Raw genomic sequence first — 20686 nt, forward strand, 5'->3', positions numbered from 1 at the left:
CCTGGGCCTGTGAGAAAATGAGGCAGGCCACAGTTCCAATGGACTTGACCGACCAACTGAGGCTCTCCACCATCCTGGGTCCCAGGCTCCAGCCTGCCATGTGCCATTTTGGTGGCTGCTGGGCTCATGGCGGAAGCCAGATCGGTCCATGAAAAACTGCCAGTGTCACTCCTTGGCAGGGTTGGCTGGCCCCATGCGGCATGGAACAGGTGATGGACTGTGGAAGCTGATAGGTGAGGACTGGAAGATGCATGGAGCCTGCCCACCACTGGCCAGCTGTCTGCCTGGTGTGTACCATACTGCCTTCTTCCTAGGGATGACCACCAGGGGGCATCTGAGTCTCTAGCACAGGACGTCCCCACCCCAGGCATCCCCAGCTGCGGTCGCTGGGGCAGGACTGGGCCGTGGCATCCTCACACAGGCATCAGGGAAAGCTAAAGATGAGTGTGCTCGCAGCCAAATTGGTCAGCGCCGGGGGAAGGGGAGGGCATGAAGAATGGTGAGAGCGGGACCAGCAAGTGGGGTAGATAATGAGGTGTGTGTACAGGCCAAAGCACAAGGAAAATGGAGAAGTCAGAGCACGCTGTTACCTTGACCTTCTGCCGCATCTGAAGGCAAGACACAGAGCTTAGAACCCTGGTTTGAGAACTCCACTGCTGGCAACAGACCTCATGGGCTTCCCATGAGATGCCCTGACCCTGGGCACTGAAGGCAGACAGATGAAGCTGAGGGTCCCCAAAGCATGTGCCCCTCTGGCCACAGCAGAAGCCAAGAACACCTGAGGGCCACAGTGGAGGGGACAGGCGCGCCTGTCATCACCTGCCATCTTTCTGGAGCTTCCGGGTCTGCCCTCACTGATCTCCACACGGCACTGATGCCTGAAGCCCAGTGGAAAGATGGGAATGCGAGGTCCCAACCCCCGCTTCTTGGGGAGTTTGGCCACCCTACGAGCATCCGAGGCACTCCTGCCGATTCTGGCCGAGCCTAGGTGCCAAGGACACACGGGGAATGAGGCATACAGCCCCTTAGGGTATTGACAATCCAGAGAGTGGTTTGGGAACAGGAAGGGGCAGTAGCTACAGATACAGAAAGCAATCAGCCAATCCCATCTCACGGGCTCCAGGCAAGGTCAGCAGGGGGCGCTGTGACAGCACAGAGGTGGTGGCTAATACAACCAGAGGCTGGGAGCAGATGCCAGCCTGGAGGGTAAGAGGAGCTGGCAGAAGAGGCTGCATACTACCAAGACCAGGGCACCCTCAAAGAAGTGACAGCAGCTGTACAGAGGGCCAGAGATGTGGTTGGAGCACAACCATAAAGGGCTTTGAATACGAAGGTCGGGGTATTTGAATACTAAGGAAAGGGGGTGGGGGTAGGGAGGAGGAGGGTAGTATGACCTTGAGAGCAAAAGGAATCATGGGGAGGTCCAAGCACTTTGCAACAGGTCCTTCTGGAAGAGAGTGAGGTGTGAGGGAAACAGACAGGCAGGAAGTAGACAAAACCATTCAGGTGGGATAAGGAGAACACCCTGGGCCTGGACGGGTAGGGGCCACGGCCATGGCGACAGAGAGGCAGGGCTCAGGAGGAGCCCTCCGCAGGTTACACAAGTCCCAGGACTGAGGAATGCTCTGGCCCGAGGCTGGGGAGACGGAGCCCCATTGCGGTGAAGGCCAAGCTGCCTGCTTTGTCTGCTGATCCAACGTACAAGGCCTCACCCCTGTTTCTTTCAGGAAATGAGTACGAAGATCAGCTGTTTTCCTTTTACTTGTGTAAAACAGATACAGATAGATCTGTAACAGATACAGTCAAGATATTCAGCCAGACGAAGAGACAGAGACTTCAGCAACACGCACACTGAAAGCATCCCGGGAAGCGGAGCAGAGGCCAAGGGCAGGGGCGCTCTCAGGGGGTGTTCCCGAGTCTACCATCGTGTCAAAGGCAGGAAGGAAGGAGAAATACCAGGGCTGAGCCACATCATGTCACTTGAGCAGAAAAGCCACCAGCCTTGAACCAGGGACACCCCATCGCGGTGCTTATGAAAGCAGCAAGCTGGGTCAGTTCTCTCTCACTCTCAAAGGCAAGCCCGCAGGGCTCCGTGACAAGGGACCCCAACGGGCTTCTTAGGAGTCCATCGGCAACCATTCGATTTCCCCACTACTTCTAGACTCTTAGCTACAGCACAAAACGAAGGTGACCCATGTTTCAGAAGGGTGGAGGCAAGAACTACCTTCTTCCTTCTCTAGTCCCTTGAGACAGTTTACGACGCAGAATCTGCAAGGGGGCACTGCCAACCCGCGGCACAAACGGAAGCTGTTGACTCCAGCCTCTGAAGCTCCCACATCCCCCGGCTGAAATCTGGGGGCACAGGGCTCTCCCAGGGTCCTTCCCTAGTCTTAGGGGAAGGAAACCTCACAACGGTCACTGATCTCTGGCCCCAAAGAAATATGGCCTCTGGAAACGGGGGGCCTTGGAAGGCCAAGGTCACCAAGTCCAGCCCCATTCACTATGCGAGGTCAGTTTGCACTTCAGTTCAACCTAACTCTGTCCCCTAGGATTTCCTAAAGGGCAAGCCCACCCCTACCCCTGACGTCTCCCTCAGGAGCTGCTGTGGGTCTCTAGCAGGCTGTGGAAGGAGCCCAATCCTCCCAGCTCTTTTCCCTGGAGAGTGCTCCAGGTAGGAGCGAGCAGCTTCACGTACGCTGAATGCTGAAGCAGAACTTCTTCTGTTGATAGGAGATGTAGCTGGACACAGCGCCGATGAGGGCCATGGCCAGGGCGCTGGCCACACCAGCAATGGTGCCCGTCTCCGCTGACATACCTGGGCAGGGAAGAAGGGGAGAGACGGCGAGTCAGGTACAAAGCCAGAGAACCACAAGGCTCTGCTTGGGAGGCTGCTTCTCCTCCAGCGCCCAGCCCAGCTGGCTCAAAGGCCCACAGTCCCCAGGACCCTGCAAGGCGGCACACGGGTTGAAGGCATGACAACGACACAGTGCCCTCAGATTTGCCAAGGGCTTCTCAACTGTGCGAAGGACTTCCGTTTTGACAAGTGTGAACAGTACACAGGGAAACGGTACGGGCCCCTCTCCTACTAAAATCACCTCCCTCAACACCCAGACCTTTGAGAGCTGCCTTCAGGGACCATGCCCCTTTACTGTCTGCCTCCCCATTCTCTATGGGGAGCATTCTCGTGAAAGCTGGGATTGGCCTACTGAGACCAGAGTGGGCCCGCACATCTGCTCCCCGGGGTTTCCAAGAGAAGCCTCAGGATGCAGACACCTACCAGATCCCGAATCGTCAGTGCTGCCATAGCCACCATCACCTGGAGAAAGGACACAATCATTTAGGATTTGTCGTGACCCCGTGACGTCAGCTCAGTCAGGCCACAGCGAGGCGAGCCAACACCGCTGCTCCCTCCGATTCCACCCCCGTGACAAGTCCCCCCTAGATAACCTCACATGGGCTTCTAGGAGGCTGCGCCTGTGCCCTGCAAACCCAGGCCTTCTGGGAGAACTTCTACCCTCTCAGTGGCAGCTACTATGTAGTGAGTACCTGTTACATTCTGGGATCTCTGGGCTCAGTAGTCCCTTTTCTCTGCCATCCAATAGGACAACTGCCCTTCGCATCCCCCAGAGACTGCCAGGGAAGAGCTTGACGGCATGTGACAGAGGCGGGTCCCCACTAGGGAAGTCGGACTCCAAATGACACCGCATGTCTCCCACGTGCCTACTGCCTCAACTGTAACTGTAGTCAGAACGCAAGTTTGATACCACGTGTCTCCCACGTGCCTACTGCCTCAACTGTAACTGTAGTCAGAACACAAGTTTGGGCTCACAATGCTGTATCCACTACTAGGAAACCCAAAATGCTCTGCAACATCAGATGAATGAATGTTGGAGAATGGGGGAGGTGGCTGCGGTTATCACAGGCACCAGGAAGTACCCCTGTGATGACAGTACCGCTTTTTCTCGACTGTGGTGGTTGTCATATGTCATAAGACTGCACAGAGCTGCACACACACACACACACACACACACTCACTCTCCCTACCCAGAGAGCAACTCCAACAAGCAACAGGTACCATTTCAGGACATGAGCCTCACGCTTGTCCTTCACGTCACCTGAGGGCCTGCACTCATTACGGAAGAACATTGCATTCACAGGGCCTGAGGTCCCTTTTGGAAACGCCCTAGGTTGTGAAGAGTCAACCAGCCGGGCTGGTGCTGTGGTGTAGCAGGTGAAGCCGCTGCCTCTAGTGCGGGCACCCCATATGGGTGCCGGTTTGAGTCCCAGCTGCTCCACTTCTGATCCAGCTCCCTGCTATGGCCTGGGAAAACAGTAGAAGATGGCCCAAGTGCTTGGGCCCCTGCACCCATGTGGGAGACCCCGAAGAAGCTCCTGGCTTCAGATCAGCACAGCTCCAGCCATTGAGCCAATTGGGAAGTGAACCAGTAGATGGAAGACCTCGTCACCCCTGCCTTCTCTCTCATCTCTGTAACTCTTTCAAATAAATGAATCTAAAAAAAAGTTTCTTCCAATCCATCACCATGGGATGTCTTTCCATTTCTTTATGTTCTCTTTCTTTCACCAGGATTTTATGGTTTTCATTGTAGAGATCTTCCCCCCTTAATTAAATTTATTCCCTGGGTTTTGGTGTGGGATTTTTTTGAGCTATTGGAAATGGGGTTTCTTTCTTGATCTCTTTTACAGATGATTCACTGTTGGTGTAAAACAGCGCTACTGAGTTTTGCACGTTGACTGTATCCTGATCACTTCCGGAATTTGTTAACTCCAGCAGCTTTGTTGGAGTCTGTTGGTGTTTTCCATATGTAGGATCATGCCATATGTGAACAGTGACGATCCTATGTACTCCTTTCTGATTGAGATGCCCTTTATTACACCTACTTACTGCGGCTAGGACCTCCAGCACTACGTTGAATAAAAGTAGTGGAAGTAGAATCCTTGCCTTGTTCTAAATCAGCCTTCAGATTTTCCCCGTTTCAGTATTATGTTAGCTCTTGGCTTCTTATGTGTGGTGTTTATTATGCTGAGGCACGTGACTTCTATACTTGATTTGGTCAGTTTTTATCATGAAGGATGCTGAATTTTATCAAACGCTGCTTCCGTCTGTTAAAATGATCCTGTGAGTCTTGTCCTTCATTCTGCTGATGTCGTATCCCACATTTATTCATTTATGTTGAGCCACCCCTGCATCCTTGGGATGAATCCTGCTTGCTCACCGTCAATGAGTGTTAATGTGCTGCTGGGTTCTATTTGCCAGTATTTTGTTGAGGATTTTTGCATCTATGTTCATCAAGGATATTGGCCTGTAGCTTTTTCTTTGTCCTCTGGTTTTACTATCAAGCCAATGTTGACTCACAGGATGAATTTGGAAAAACTCCTTCCTTTTCTATTTTTCAAATTCAAGAAGGATTGTGGTGTTAATTCTTTAATATTTTGGTAGAATTCAACAGTGAAGCCATTTGATTCTAGGCTTTTAAGATTTATTTTACTTAAAAGCCAGAGTTTCACAGAGAAGGAGACAGAGAGAGGTCTTCCATCTGCTGGTTCACTCCCCAGCTGGCCATGGTGGCCAATCAGATTGCTGGGTCAATCTGAAGCCAGGAGAGTCTTTGGGGTCTCCCAAGTGGGTGCAGGGGCCCAAGGACTTGGACCACCTTCCACTGCTTTCCCAGGCCATGGCAGAGAGCTGGATCAGAAGTGGAGCAGCCAGGACTCAAACCGGTGTCCATATGGGCTACGCCACAGCACCAGCCCCCCTTTTTTTAACTTATTCAATTTTTCTACTTGTTTATTGGTCAGTTTAGGTATTCTAGTTCATGATCCAATCCTGGCAAAGCATATATGTCCAAGAATTTGTCAATTTCTTCTAGGTTACCAATCTGCTGGCATAGGATTTTTCATAGTAATCAACAGTTTATGTCTCTGGTGTAATAATGCTTCGATTTTCGTTTCCGATTTCTATGTATCTGAGCCTGCTGTTGATTAGTCTAGCTAAGGAATTCTTTGAAAAGAAAAATTTAATAACTCTGTGGGGTTTTTTTTTTTGTATTTTTTCTTAGTCTTGGTATAATTTATTTGTGCTCCAAGTTTTATCCTTTCTGATTTTGGAATTGATTTGTTCTTTTTCTAGTTTCTAGAGATGCAGTAACTAGTTTGAGGGCTTTTCTTTGATCCAGGAATTCACTGCCATCAACTACCCTCTTGGCACTCTTTTGCTATATCCCATAGCTTTTGGTATCTTGTATTTGCATTTGCATTCATCAAGAACTCTTTAACCTTCCTCCTTGATTTTCCTTGATCCATTGATTTGAGAGTAAGCTGTCCATCTATCCGCACAGTTTCCAATGCTTCTCTTGTTACCGATTTCTAGTTTTACTGCACTGTGGTCAGAAAATATCCTTGGTGTGATTTCTAGTCTTTTAAAATTTGTTGAGACTTGCTTTGTAACCCACCATATATCCTTGAAAATGTTCCATGTGGTGTTGAGAACGCATACTGTCACTGCTGGGTGGAAAGTCCTATAGCTGTCTGTTAGGTCCAACTGATCCAGGTGCAATTAAGTGGGCAATTTTTTCTTTATAGATAATCTGTGCCATTTCTGAATGTGATTGTATTGGAGTCCATCTTCCTGTAAGTCTATCAATATTGGCTTTATGAATTCGAGTGCTCCAGTACTGGCTGTATATGTCTTTAATAAGTATAATTTCCTCTTTCTGGATTGAGTTCTCTACCATTATGTAATGACATTCCTGGTCTCTTTTTACTTCTTTTGATGATGGAGAATCTATTTTCTGATGGAAGTGTGACCACTCGGGAGCTTGCCTTTCTGCCAGAGGTTGGCAGAGGGGTGGCAGAGGCCAGCAGGCAGTGAAATTCACTCCGTAGGGATGGGGCTGGGGCAGGAGGGGCTCTCAGTCCAGCCAGTTTTCTCACAGTTGGCCTGGTACTGGCATTCAGTTTGGTCTCCCTCTTCCAAGCAAGAGGCATCTCCCCATGCCATGCTCCTTGGAGCTGAGGGAGGGGTGAAATGGGCCATTCTTCCCCCCTTGCTTTCTTCAATGCAACTTCTTACGATTGCACAGATCAGACACTGTGGGCTCTCACCCAGCTTCTGGAGCTCTCACGAAGGGGATCTGGTGCACGAGTAGCTGCTCATGTTGATGGCTCTGTGCGGAGGTGGCCACCAGAGCCTCCTACTCAGCTGCCGCCTCAGTTCCACCCAGGATAGACACAGGTCTTTTACTACTGTGTCAAGATTTCTTTCCAACATTGATTCTCATTCTCATGATGTCCTTGTTGCACCTAGCACTGTTGTATTAGTCTTGAGTTGCTACAAGAAAATGCCACAAGCTGGGACACTTAAACAGAAACTTATTTTATCACAGCTATGGACGCTGGATGTCCAAGATGGAGCTGCCAGCAGGGCTGGTGTCTGGTGAGGCCCTCTCTGCGTGCTCACCTGGCCTTGTCTCTGTATATACACAGAGAGATGTCAGTCTTTAGTTGTTTTTTTTTTTTAAAGAGTTTTATTTATTTGAAAGGCAGGGTTACAGAGAGGCGGGGCGGGGTGGGGGGTCTTCCATCTGCTTGTTCGTTCCCCAATTGGTCACAATGGCCGGAGCTGCGACCCAAAACCAGGAACCTCCTCTAGGTCGCCCATGCAGGTGCAGGGGCCCAAGGACTTGGGCCGTCTTCTACTGCTTTCCCAGGCCATAGCAGAGAGCTGGACCAGAAGAGAAGCAGCCGGGTCTCGAACCGGCACCCATATGGGATGCTGGCACTGCAGGCGGCAGCTTTACCCACTACGCCACAGAGCCTGCCCCAGTCTTTTTAATGTTACCTATTCTAGTGGGTGTGTTATATCTCATTGTGGTTTTAATTTGCATTTTCTTGATTAATACACTTATTTTGATCATTAATTTCCTTTGTAAAGTATCTGTCAAATATGTTCATTTTTTTCAAATTAGGCTGTTTAGCTTTCTTTTGTTGTATAGAGTTTTAAACAGAGGATGACACAATCAGATTCCTGTTCTTGATGGTTTCCTCTGACAGTTGGATGGAGGACAAATGCGAACAAGGTGATCAGTTAAGAAGCTAAGTAATATCCCAAGGGGAGGTGATGGGGGCCTGGGATTGAATGGAGGTAAAGAATAGAACATTATAGACTGAAAACATACCACGGGAGGAGACTGAGTATGAGGGAGTGAGGAGGTCAACAAATTCTCTTCTCCAAAAGCAACTATGAGAGCCCGGTGTTACCGTGCAGCAAGGTAAGCATCCCACATGAGCACCGGTTCAAGTCCTGGATCCGGACTTTCAATCCGGCTCCCCTAAAACATCTCTGGGAAAGCAGTGAAAGATGGCCCAGGTCATTGGGTTCCTGCCACCCATGTGGGAGACCTGGCAGAGTTCCCTGGCCCCTGACTTCAGGGTGGCCCAGCCCAGTGTTGTGGCCCTTTGAGGAGTGAACCAGCAGATGGAAAATCCATCTAACTCTGCCTTTCAAGTAAACAAAAACAACTATGAACCTTGACAAAAAGCCAGATGCAGCCATTTCAGAAGCTAATTTAATTATAGTAAGAACAGATCAAGGCTGGCACCGCAGCTCACTAGGCTAATCCTCCGGCTTGCGGCGCCGGCACACCGGGTTCTAGTCCCGGTCGGGGCACCGGATTCTGTCCCAGTTGCCCCTCTTCCAGGCCAGCTCTCTGCTGTGGCCAGGGAGTGCAGTGGAGGATAGCCCAAGTACTTGGGCTCTGCACCCCATGGGAGACCAGGTGAAGCACCTGGCTCCTGCCATCGGATCAGCGCGGTGTGCCGGCTGCAGCACGCCGGCCACGGCAGCCATTGGAGGGTGAACCAACAGCAAAGGAAGACCTTTCTCTCTGTCTCTCTCTCACTGTCCACTCTGGCCGTTAAAAAAATAAAACAGATCAAGTCCATGGCATTTTTGCCCAAGGCTGCTCTCCTTTGCTATATGTAAATGTTTACAGTAGCTTTATTCATAGTCACTAAAAACTGAAAGCAACTCAGATATTCATCAACAAGTAAATGGATAAGCAATGATATGTCTATATAACTGAAAATTATTCAGTGCCAAAAAGAAACAAGATAAAGTTATGAAAAGACTTGGAACTTTAAATGCATATTACGAAGCGAAAGAAGTCTGAAAAGGCTATAGACTCCAATTCCAATCCTATGCAATTCCAGAAAAGGCAAAATGATGGAGACGGTAAACAGATCAGTAATTAGGCTAGCAGAGTGCATGCTAGGGTTGGGAGAGCATAGGTGACTAGCAAGGGGATGGTTCTGGAACTCCTCTGGATGGTGTTTGGATGGCGGACGCCTAACGACACATTCGTCAAAACCATACAACTGTCTCAAGAACACCACTTTAATGCCGGCAAGTAAAGGCACAAAAGCAAACATTAACTAGCTGGGTGGGATAATCCTAGCAGAGAACAGACTCTGAAAGACAAACCTAATTCCATCACATACATATGGCATGACCATACTGCATGGATGAAGGGGTCTGGTCAAAGTGAATTTGGATTACAGTATTTTGATAGGAAACTGTAAGGTAACAATAACTCAACCCTGGACAATATCAGTTGGTAAAACTTTCTCAAAGAGAAACTTCAATGCATGTATATGTGAACTGGGCAATACTGCTATACATGTATATGTGAACTGGGCAAGAAAGCAACACAATGACAGTAGGAGCAAGGATTTTCACTGTCAGAGAAGGGAGTTATTGCAGGTAAGAAAGAATAAGAGTATGGAGGGGCCGGCGCTGTGGCTCACTTGGTTAATCCTCCGCCTGTGGCACCGGCATCCCATATGGGTGCCGGGTTCTAGTCCCAGTTGCTCCTCTTCCAGTCCAGCTCTCTGCTGTGGCCCAGGAGTGCAGTGGAGGATGGCCCAGGTGCTTGGGTCCTGCACCCGCATGGGAGACCGGGAGGAGACACCTGGCTCCTGGCTTTGGATCGGCACAGCGCCGGCTGTAGAAGCCATTTGGGGGAGTGAACCAACCCAGGGAAGGCCTTTCTCTGTCTCTTTCTCTGTCTATAGCTCAGTCAAAAAAAATATGGAAGATCAACATAAAGGTTTTGGCCTGAAATATACTTGAAGACAAAGTATGAAGTCATAGTTAATACTGATGGCTAGACACAGAAATGATTATGGAAATGTTTGTAGATAGTGTTATATGTTGGATGTTTGCATTCTCCCAAATTCGCATGCTGAAATTCTACCCTCTGTTCTGATGGCATTAGGAAGCGGGGGATCTTTGGGAGATGTGTAGGTCATGAGTATGGAATCCTCATGATGCAATTAGGGTCCTTATAATAACACCGGAGCTTGCTCCCCAATTTCTGTTTCCCACCATCTGCAACACAAGAAGAGACTCATCTACAGACCAGGATGAGGACGCTCATGAGACACTGGATCTACCAGAGACTTGATCTTGGACTTCCCAGCCTCTGCAACAATGAGCAATAAATATCTGCTGTCACTCAAATAGGGAAATCTGTTAGAGCAGCCTGAACTGAGCAAGCAATGTGAGTTAGTGTATATACTCATATTTCCTAAAGACTACTTCTTCCTTTTTCACCCTTGACCATGCTTGGGGGTCATCCTCCGGCCTCCTGCCCCTCTGCCCCTCATAGGCAACTCTCCTGTGTGAGTGTGAGCTACCCTGCATGGAGAGATACTTGTCATGCGTGGGCCGGAAAGTATGTTCACTACCGTAAATGAGAGCAGCAATCAGACTATCGCCTACCTCTGCCTGCCTAGATGGTCTAGAAGTGACAGTGTTCCACTAAGCAATGAGCATACTCAGATCTTGATTTCTAATGCCATTCTCTTCCATGCTGGTGAACAACATACTGAATTGAGCACCCATAGAATAAATCCAGCAGGCAACACACAGGGTGCAGGAAGACGCCATGAAGGAGACCAGTGAATGAGACCGGAGGAGAAGTCACGAAGGACCTAGCAGGGAATAATGTTAAGGAGAAAGCGAGCAAAGTCAAATGCTGCAAAGGTCACACACAGGATAGCGGGCTGTGGCCATCAGGATGTCACTAGGAAGCGACTCACAGACGCTTGCATATACCAGGGCATAGACAAGGGGACAAGAAAGAGTTGAAATGTATCAACCTTGAAGTGCTGCGGAAAGAGGCCGGCTATTGGCAGAAATGGGGGACGATCCCAAGTGCAGGTCGGGCACGAAGGGAGTGAGGGCAGAGGAGGGGAGGCTCACAGGGCATCCCTTAGGGAAGGGCAACAGGACCTGTTCTGATAGAGCCAATCAAAACCTTTTCCTGGGGGGGGGGGGCAGAATACACAACAGAGGAGGATTATTTCAGAAACATACTCTAAAATTACAGCAGAATCTATGTGCCTACGGAGCCCAGGCTAGAGAGTGCATTCATTAGGACTGTTTAGGCAGAGATCATTGTTTTACCGTCACTCTTGGCCTTGGCATGTTTTCGTGTGGAGGACAGAGAACTGCACTGTGCGCTTACCACGGCCACGTCTGTTTCACACTCATCCTTTCAGCCGGGCCCCTTGATGTCCCTTCTCTGACACTTATAATGATAGCGAGTATAACTAGCCAACAATTGATTATTCTCTACAAGACAAGTTCAAAGATGAGCCTAATTAAAGGATTTCCTACCACTCCTTCCTTGCTAAGACATGGACTTTTAATAAGGAAAAGCCCGGCATGTCATTCAGACTTTCATTCACGTGCGGGCTTACACACGCTACCATCTTGCCATCTGGAAATACCATTCGTCACCCCGGAGTAATTGGCTCATTTGCTGGGTTTGCCCTTTAAATGTTCCATGTTCTCCTGACACTTGCGAGTTGCATTTAGAGGCTTTTAGGGCATTTTTTTTTTTCCTAGAGATGACACTGTCTGGAAAGGTGTTTCAAAGGACAAGTTTGACTACAGTGTCTTCCAATCAGGAGCAAACCCTGTTCCTGTAGGAAAAGCGCAGTTCTTGTAGGAAAGGAGCCAACACCAGCAGCACAGCCACGACCACAGGGAGTGTGTTAGGGTTACAACCAGATACATGCAGAACTTCGAACACACTGAGCACATTACAGTAGCAACCTGCCATGACGACGGGTTATAACCAGAGCCACAACCACCGCCATTTACCTTTGTGACATGTGGCTGTCACAACAGACACAGCCACGCGCTATAATCACAAGTTATAACCAGAAGTTGTGCCCATAACAAGTTACAACCACAAATCACAGCAGTAACTTGTTTTGCCACATCGCGTCTGGCTAATATTCCCTCCCACCCTTAGGCTCACATCTTGGTGTACACTGTAATTAGAGAATTCCACCCCTGGTATCTTGGCAGGACATGAGTACTCAGGGGTGACATGAGACAGCTCCTTTGAGGTGACAGAATGGTTCTCCCTCCCGATCGTGGCGATAACTATTCCCATCTACAAATGCGATACCATTTTTTCTACCTACACAGGTACATAGGTGCGTGCACACACACACCCACCATCGCCCGCCCCAGGCATGCAAACTCTAAAGGAACCCGAGTCGAGTCTGCAGCCGACGTAGCACCACCGTGCCGAGGCCAGCTTCCTGGTCTGACGGCACACTGCCGTTATGTAAGATATCAAGGGAAGCTGGGAGAAGGAAGCACAGGCGCACTCCATGAGAAGTTGGAAAGCAGCTCTGATCAAACATTTCAAAATAAAAGGCAGTCTAAACGATTCCGACTCAGCACGAGTCTCTCACAAACTGCCTCTTAGGACGAGTTTTGTTCCTCTCACACCAAGGAAGACCGGCTAGGTCGGGGAGGCTGATCTCATGAGCTCCTCGGCCCTCAGTTACTCTGCTGGTGAGGAACATCAGGGCAAACGCAGGTTCTTTCCAAGGGAGCTTGAGAACGCCTCCTTCAGCCGCAGGCCACGCGTCCTTCAAGGCGTAGCCCGGCTTGTAAGCTGGGACGTCCCAGTGCTGCCTCGCATCTCCCAGGGGCTGAGAATGGCTCAATCAACTTGTTTGCTGCATCATCACCTGTTCCCCAGAACCAGCTGTGCATGTGGACAAATCAACGCTCCTACCTTTATTCTTGTCAGGCTTGTATTCACCACCCCCTAACACGTCTTCAAGATCCTTGTCTGAAAAACCTAGAGACAGTAAAACATGCATTTCAATGACAAGTTCAATTAGAAACGTGTGCTAACACTGCCCAGCATTTTCAGAACAACAACTACCATTCCCCCTTAAAGATGCGGTGAACTAAAATATGGTGGGCAAAATCCACAAGGGCCCCCAGGCTGGCCTCGCAGTAGCGTACTGTGACTGGGGACACGAACAGGGCTGTCGTCACCCCCTTGTTGACAGGAGCTCACATGCCAAAGGGGAAGGGATGCTGTACATGTGACGAAGGCACCAAATGCGTCTGCCTGTGCAACAGTCAGAGAGGAGATTCTCCCAGGCAGGCCCGGCTTAACCAGGTGACCCCTTTCAAAGCAGGCTTCTGCTTCCCCTGAGCTCAGACATGAGAAGCAAGGCTCCCTCCCCCTCCCCCTCCCGCTGCTCTCGAAGGAGCAGGGAGCCATTATTTCTACAGCTGCAGGGAAATGTGCTCAGTCAACATCCCATGCGCCTGGAAGACCCTGCGTCAGCTGAGACCCCAGCCCTGCGGAACACCCGGACTGCTGTGCACGAGGTCCTGAGAACTCAGCTGAGCCGCTCCGAACTCCTGCCCAGCTAACTGTGCACTAAACCGCTGTCGTCTTCGTGCGAGGTGTCTCACAACCGAGTATGTGGCAACGGAAGGAACAGAAAATATTAACTGTGTTATAGCTCCACCACTGGGCACAGGCCTTCGTGTTCTGTGCGACGAAATGGCTAGTACACCGAAAGCATTTCTATTGCATCTGAAGCACTAGAGTTGCCTCACAAAGCTACCTGGGTGGCTTTTTCCATTTCTAACTTGTATGGGGGGGGGGGCGCGTTTCAGAATTTTCCCAGAAAAAATATGTAATGAAAAACTGCACAGAACGCAAAAATTTGAATCAAAATCATTTAAAAAAAAGTTATGGAAAATGGAATTAAACTCCCCTTGTATTAGCTGCTGTCATCAAAATTGCTTTTTTTCAGAAAGAGAATGGACAAACCAGGGTTTGCCCACTCAAATATTTGGTAGATGTTTCCTTGAAAAATCAATGAAACAAGGTCAAGTTGAAAGAAATGCACCAATGAGAAGAGTTGAAGTAAAAACTGGTATTTTTGAAAAGCTACATCTGCCACTGAGTTTCACAGCTTCCCAACACTTCAACTCTTTCTGTCGTGAGACAGGTGCCGAGTTAGACAAATGTGACTATTGGTTTTGTATAGTGGAAATGTGGACTCATTTGGAAACTCAGGACATCTCAGTGCAGTATTTCTCAAGCGACGGATGCAGGCCACCCCGACCACGAGCGGGTGGAGGACGCACTGTCAGGTCAGCAAGCGCCCGGCAGAGTTCAGTGGAAGCAAGCGGGGAGAGCCCCCTGACGGACTCACACTGTGCACTACGTGGACCCTGGAAGAAGCGGCCGCGGGAGGACTCTGGGCGTCCCGTCCAAGGGCGCCAGGGGACCTCCAGGGTCCATTCCAGCCTTGCTCCCGTCTGCAATCCCCAACGTGTGCGAGGCCGCATTTGCTTCCTCCACGTCACCCAGAGCACACGGCGCAGCTGACCGGAAGCAGATGTGACGGCCCAGCCCAGCCGTCCTGCAGCAAGGCAGATACTAGACACTTGCAGAAACGCAAACCGACACTACTCTTCTCTCCAAATCTTGCTTCTATCCTGTCATAGTTATTCGTCATCACAGCATGCTAATTATTTCAAGAGGTATGGGCTGAGTGCTGCTCATTTCTGATTGAGGTTTCTTTTCAGTTTGAGGTTCCAGGACCACAGCTCTGCATAGGTAAGTCAGATATAAACAAAGCTCCCGGGAGCCTCAATCACGTGCAGTCCCGAGACCAAAAGGCTCGCACACCTCTGCTGTACATTCTCCTGGGGCTGCAAGGGCTCCCGGCTCTGCCAGGCCGGGAAGGCTTTGGTTTCCGGCCAGGACTCACCTCCTCCGCCTCCTGCACTGGGCTTCCTGCGGCCGTCATCTCGATCATTTCGATCATCCAAGGCATCAGACAAGTCAAAATCGTCTACTTCAGGGGGTCCCAAAACAAACAGTCAGCTGGTTAAACTACAAGCAGCGCACGTGGATACCACCCCAGAGCGCGTTTCCGTCTCCCTCACTGCGCTCCCCCGGGCAGCCTCTTACCTGCAGGATTTGCGGGCGCTCTGGTAGTGCCTGGCCTCCTGGTTGTGGTAGTGGTGATGTGGTCCCATCTCCCTACAGGGGAGGGAGGACGGCACGGGAGTACATTTAGTAACAAAGCAATGCAGCAGCCGCTCCGTGGCTCAGGAAGCCACATGATGGACACAGCCCCCTTGTCTTGGTCCTGGAGGTCCCCCACGACCTCCATTGCAGCAGTCTGAGATACGAGTGGCCCACGGGAGGTGAACTCCCCTCACTTTTCTTCAGGGGATGGGGACAGCGAGCGTGAGGTACACATGCATTCGGGGAGCCACGCTTGAACCCAGAGCTGCAGCAAGCAGCACATGGCCCAGGGAGCTGCACGCCTTGAACATGATCCTGTGGCACCCCAAGCACCAGCTTCTACCGCCGCCCACCTAGCACTTTACCCGCAAACACTCACTGCCCAGGATAACAGCTGCTGTTATACTCCCAGGACAGGAGTACTGACAACACATACACAAGTGGATATACGTGCCAGGACAACTGTAAACATCGGCTCCTTGAGCGCCACCAGATTCCGCTCAAGGACACGTGAGAGATTCCCTTCACTTCAATCGTTCAGGACGGCAGTCCCGAGGTCTCGAGCAGCTTATCTTCTGGAACTTTAGAGGACGGCACTACTGCTGTTCCTGCTAGGGAAAGTGGTTGGTGGAAAGGCAGAGCCACTACTGTATACAGTGGGCACTCAGAAGAGAAAGAGTGAAGTTTGTGAGTAGAAAACCTCCATGAGGTTTACAAATCAACAATGTGATTCCCAAACTGCCCATGTCCATTTCAACTACATGGGCTATCTTTTCTGAATAGAGCCTTAGTGTTTGGGTCAAAAAAATTTTTAAAATGCAGATTGGAACTTTCCACAAAGTGGAGAAAAACAGTACAAGGATGCGTGTTATCCCGTAGCAGGCTAAGCAGCCACTCGGGGCAACTCCATACTGGAGTGCCAATTCAAGTCCCTGCTACTCCGCTCCCGATCCACCTTCTTGCTAATGTACTGTGGGAAGCAGCAGATAATGGCTCAAGTCCCGGGACCCCTGTTACCCCTGCGGAAAACCCAAATGCAGTTCCTAGTTCCCGACTTCAGCCTCTGAGCCCTGGCTGTTGTATACATTTGGGAAATAACCTAGCGGATGGACTATCTCTCTGTCTCTCACTGTCTGTCACTTTCAAATAAATTAAAAAGAAATCTTAAATACTGGGGCTGGTGTCGTGGCACAGAAGTGTCAACCTCTGGCTGCAATGCCGGTAGCCTATATGAGCACTGGTTTGAATCCTGGCTGCTCCACTCCCAATCCAGCTGCCTGCTAATGCACCTGGGAAAGCAGCAGCAGACGGCCCAAGTGCCTGGGCCCCCACCACCTACATGGGAGACTCGGACAGAATTCCAGGCTCCTGGCTTCAGCCTGACCCAGCCCTCGCCATTGTAGCCATTTGGGGAGTAAGCCCACAGATGGAGTATGCTTCTGTTTCTCCTCCTATCTCTGTAAGTCTGCCTTTCATAAGTAAAATTAAGTCTTAGAAAAGGTCATGACCCAAGAGGTCTGACCAGGAACAAAGGGAGATATTACACATTAACCACAGGACTCATCCAGCAGGAAGACATAGCAATCTGAGATGCAGATGCACCTAACAATCTCAAAGCGCAGGGAAGAAAATCCGATGGAGCAGAAAGGAGGAACAAACAAATCAGGAAGTATAGTTGAGAACTTCAAGACTCTACCCTCTAACTAGTACAGCTACTAGACTGAAAATCTGCAATGATATAGAACAAGAATCAACCATCGGGGATTTCAATTGTCGTAATAGGAAACTCCATACAACCACAGCAGAATAAATAATTGTTTAAGCACCTGAATCAGAAAACACATCTCAAAAAACATAAAAGTATGGAAATCCCACAGAGTGGGTCTCTGACCATAATGGATTCAAACTAGAAACAAGTCAAAAACTAAACAAGAAAAATCTCTGAACACTTCAAAATTGGACAACTTTAAATAAAACTGTCAAAGTCTTGGGAATTTAATACATGGAACTATGTGAAAATGAAAATATATCAAAATATGAAGATACAGCTAATGTAGCACTCAGACGGCAATTTAAAGTACTAAATGCTTGAAATAGAGATGAAGAAAGGCCCAATAGAAAATCCTGGCAAGATAGTAGAAATAAAGCAGCTTGTGGCCGGCACCGCAGCTCGCTAGCCTAATCCTCCGCCTTGCAGCACCGGCACACCGGGTTCTAGTCCCGGTCGGAGCACCGGATTCTGTCCCGGTTGCTCCTCTTCCGGTCCAGCTCTCTGCTATGGCCCGGGAGGGCAGTGGAGGATGGCCCAAGTCCTTGGGCCCTGCACCCGCTTGGGAGACCAGGAGAAGCACCTGGCTCCTGGCTTCGGATCAGCGCAGCGTGCCAGCCATAGCGGCCATTTGGGGGCTGAACCAACGGAAGGAAGACCTTTCTGTCTCACTAACTCTGCCTGTCCAAAAAAAAAAAAAAAAGTTAAAGCAGCTCGATAGCACAAAAACCAAACCAAATAAAAATACAAGAAACCAATCAAGTTCAAAAAAGGAAAGCACACAGAAAACCAGTGAAACAAAGCATGTTGTTAGAAAAAGAAAATCGATAGACCTCTAGCCTTATTAACAAACATAAAAGACAGTATGACTACAATATAAGGAATGAAACAAGATATTATAGATTCTGCAACCATTAAAGAAATAAAAATGTAATGCTCTGAACTTTATGCTCAGTATTCAAACTGAAAGAAATGGACCAATTTCTCAACACACACCAATTATCAAGACACAGCCAATTCCCATGTCCATGGCTTAGAAACCAACATGGTATAAATGACAGTACTACTCAAAGCAGCCTGCAAATTCAGTATGATCCCTATCAAAATCCCAGCTGAATTTTTAAAACAGACAAATCCCCAAATTTACATGGACTCTCAAGAACCCCAAAAAGGTAAAATAATCTTGAAAATTATAGTAGGAACATTCATATTTTCTTGATTTCAAAAATTTTATTTCAAAACTGGCTAGACCCAGTTCCTCCCCCTTTAGATCTAGCTTGGATAATGGCTCAAGTACTTGGGTTCCTGTCACCCATTTGGGACACCGAGATTGAGATCTGGGCATCTAGCTTTGGCCTGACCCAGCCTAGGCTGTTGTGGACACTCAGGCAGTGAACCAGTAGATGAAGATCAAGCTCTCTCCCCTTCCCCACCCCCACCAGGTAAAATGAAAACTAAAAACTATTAAAAATTTAATACAAATATATCATTATCAAAAGCAATGTGGTAGAGGCAATAATACATATAGACCAATGGAATAGAGGGCCTAGAAATAAACCCTTGCATATATGATAATAGATTTTCAACAAGGATGTTGAGACCACTGAATGAGGGAAAGGCCATCTTTTCAAAAACTGGCACTGGTGGGGAGAACTTGACACACTGGCTAAAATGCCAGGCAGCAGACGAGAGCTCAAGCCCTTGGGTTCCTGCCACCTTCATGGGTGACCTGGATGGAGATGCAGTCTCCTAGGCTTTGGCCTGGTCTAGCCTAGACTCTTGTGGGCATCTGGGGAATGGACTAGCAGATAAGAGACCTCTCTGCTCTGATTTTCACATAAAATGAAAGGATTTGGAAAATTTTTAGAAACGGGTGTTGGGAAAATTGGATATCTAAACACAAGAATGAAGTTGGACCTTTACCTAGTATCATATACAAAAATTCAAAATGGAACAGAGACCTAAGAGATAAAACAAAAAACTCTAAGAAAACATTGGGGAAAAACTTCATGAAATTGAATTTGGTGATGATTTCCTGCATATGATATTAGAAGCAGAGACAAGGAACAAAGTGGTCATGATCAAAATGGAAAATTTCTCTGCAAAGGATCCTATCAAGAGAGTGAAAAGACAACTCATTATTTGGGGAACTATTTGAAAATCATTAAGCTAGTATTCATTCTATAGAAAGAGCTTCTACAACTCAACAACAAAAAAAAACAATTTAAAAAAGGATAAAGAACTTCAGTAGATACACCTACAAAGAAGATATATAAATGGAAAATAAGAACATGAAAAGATGATCAGCATCACTGGTCATTGGGGAAATCCAAATCAAAGCTGCAATGAGGCAACACTTTATACCCACTATCAAGAAGAAAATGAAATGTAACAAGTGTTGGTGAAGATGTCAAATAATTGGAACCCCTGTGCATTGCTGGTAGGAGTCTAAAATGGTGTAATTCATGTGGAAAACACTTTCACATTTAGAGGAACTGCCTAACATAGAATCACCGTATGATAGAGCAATTTTTTCAGTATATACCCAAATTAACTTAAAGCAGGGGCTCATGCTCACCAATGTTCATAGTAGTATTATTCCCAATAGCCAAAAGGTGAAAATAACCAGGATATATACAAACATATTAATGGATAAAAATATGGTTTATATATATAGAACACAATATTATTCAGCCCTAGAATTCCAAACATTTAAAGAACTCCAATTCAAGTTATACAAAACACCTTCTATGAAGCCAGCATCACCTTAATTCCTAAACCAGAGAAAAAGAAAACTACAGACTAATTTTCTTGATGAACATAGATGCAAAAATCCTCAATAAAATACTAGCCAATCGAATCCAACAACATCAGAAAGATCATTCACCTGGACCAAGTGGGATTTATCCCTGGTACACAGGGATGGTTCAAAATTTGCAAACTGAGGAACAAAAATCAATGATTATTTCAATAGCTGCAGGAAAAGCATTTGATAAAATAGAACACCCCTTCATGATGAAAACTAAGAAAATCGGGTATAGAAGGAACATCCCTCAACACAATCAAGGCAATTTATGACAATCCCGCAACCAACATCTGACTGAATGGGGAAAAGTTGGAAGCATTTCCACTGAGATTCAGGACCAGACCAGCATGCCCACTTTCACCACTGCTATTCAATATAGTCCTGAAAGTTTTAGCCAGAGCCATCAGGCAAAAGGAAATAAAAGGAACACAAATTGGAAAGGAGGAAGTCGCACTATCCCTACCTACAGATGACATGATTCTATATATACGGGATCTAAAAAGACACCACTGCAACTATTGGAACTCATAGAATAGTTTGGTAAACTGGCAGGATATAAAAAACACAAAAGAGTCAATAGCTTTTTTTAATACACAATGACATGGCTAAGAAAGAACTTCTAAGATCAATCCCATTCATAATAGCTACAAAAAGAAATCAAATACCTTGGAATAAATTTAACCAAGGATTTCAAAGATCTCTATGATGAGAATTATT

At 47.9% G+C, this 20686-nt stretch overlaps 1 protein-coding gene across 4 annotated transcripts in view; it reads right to left on the reverse strand.

Moving 5' to 3' along the window:
* CD99L2 (CD99 molecule like 2) overlaps window positions 1-20686 on the reverse strand; it is a 101716-nt gene that overhangs the window by 4707 nt on the left and 76323 nt on the right. Inside the window, exons 5-10 of one of the 4 annotated variants that reach the window (XM_070067223.2) lie at window positions 15336-15407; window positions 15133-15216; window positions 13122-13187; window positions 3278-3316; window positions 2696-2815; window positions 591-608 (exon numbers count right to left, since the gene is read on the reverse strand). In XM_070067223.2, the coding sequence (XP_069923324.1) occupies window positions 591-608; window positions 2696-2815; window positions 3278-3316; window positions 13122-13187; window positions 15133-15216; window positions 15336-15407 (399 nt within the window). Of the gene's footprint in view, window positions 1-590; window positions 609-2695; window positions 2816-3277; window positions 3317-13121; window positions 13188-15132; window positions 15220-15335; window positions 15408-20686 lie in introns of all 4 variants that reach the window. The other 3 variants (XM_070067222.2, XM_008275030.5, XM_017350864.4) reach the window with 3 other exon arrangements.

The sequence above is a fragment of the Oryctolagus cuniculus genome, chromosome X (assembly GCF_051225735.1).
Source record: "Oryctolagus cuniculus isolate XC-2025 breed Fujian yellow rabbit chromosome X, ASM5122573v1, whole genome shotgun sequence".
Taxonomy (NCBI): domain Eukaryota; kingdom Metazoa; phylum Chordata; class Mammalia; order Lagomorpha; family Leporidae; genus Oryctolagus; species Oryctolagus cuniculus.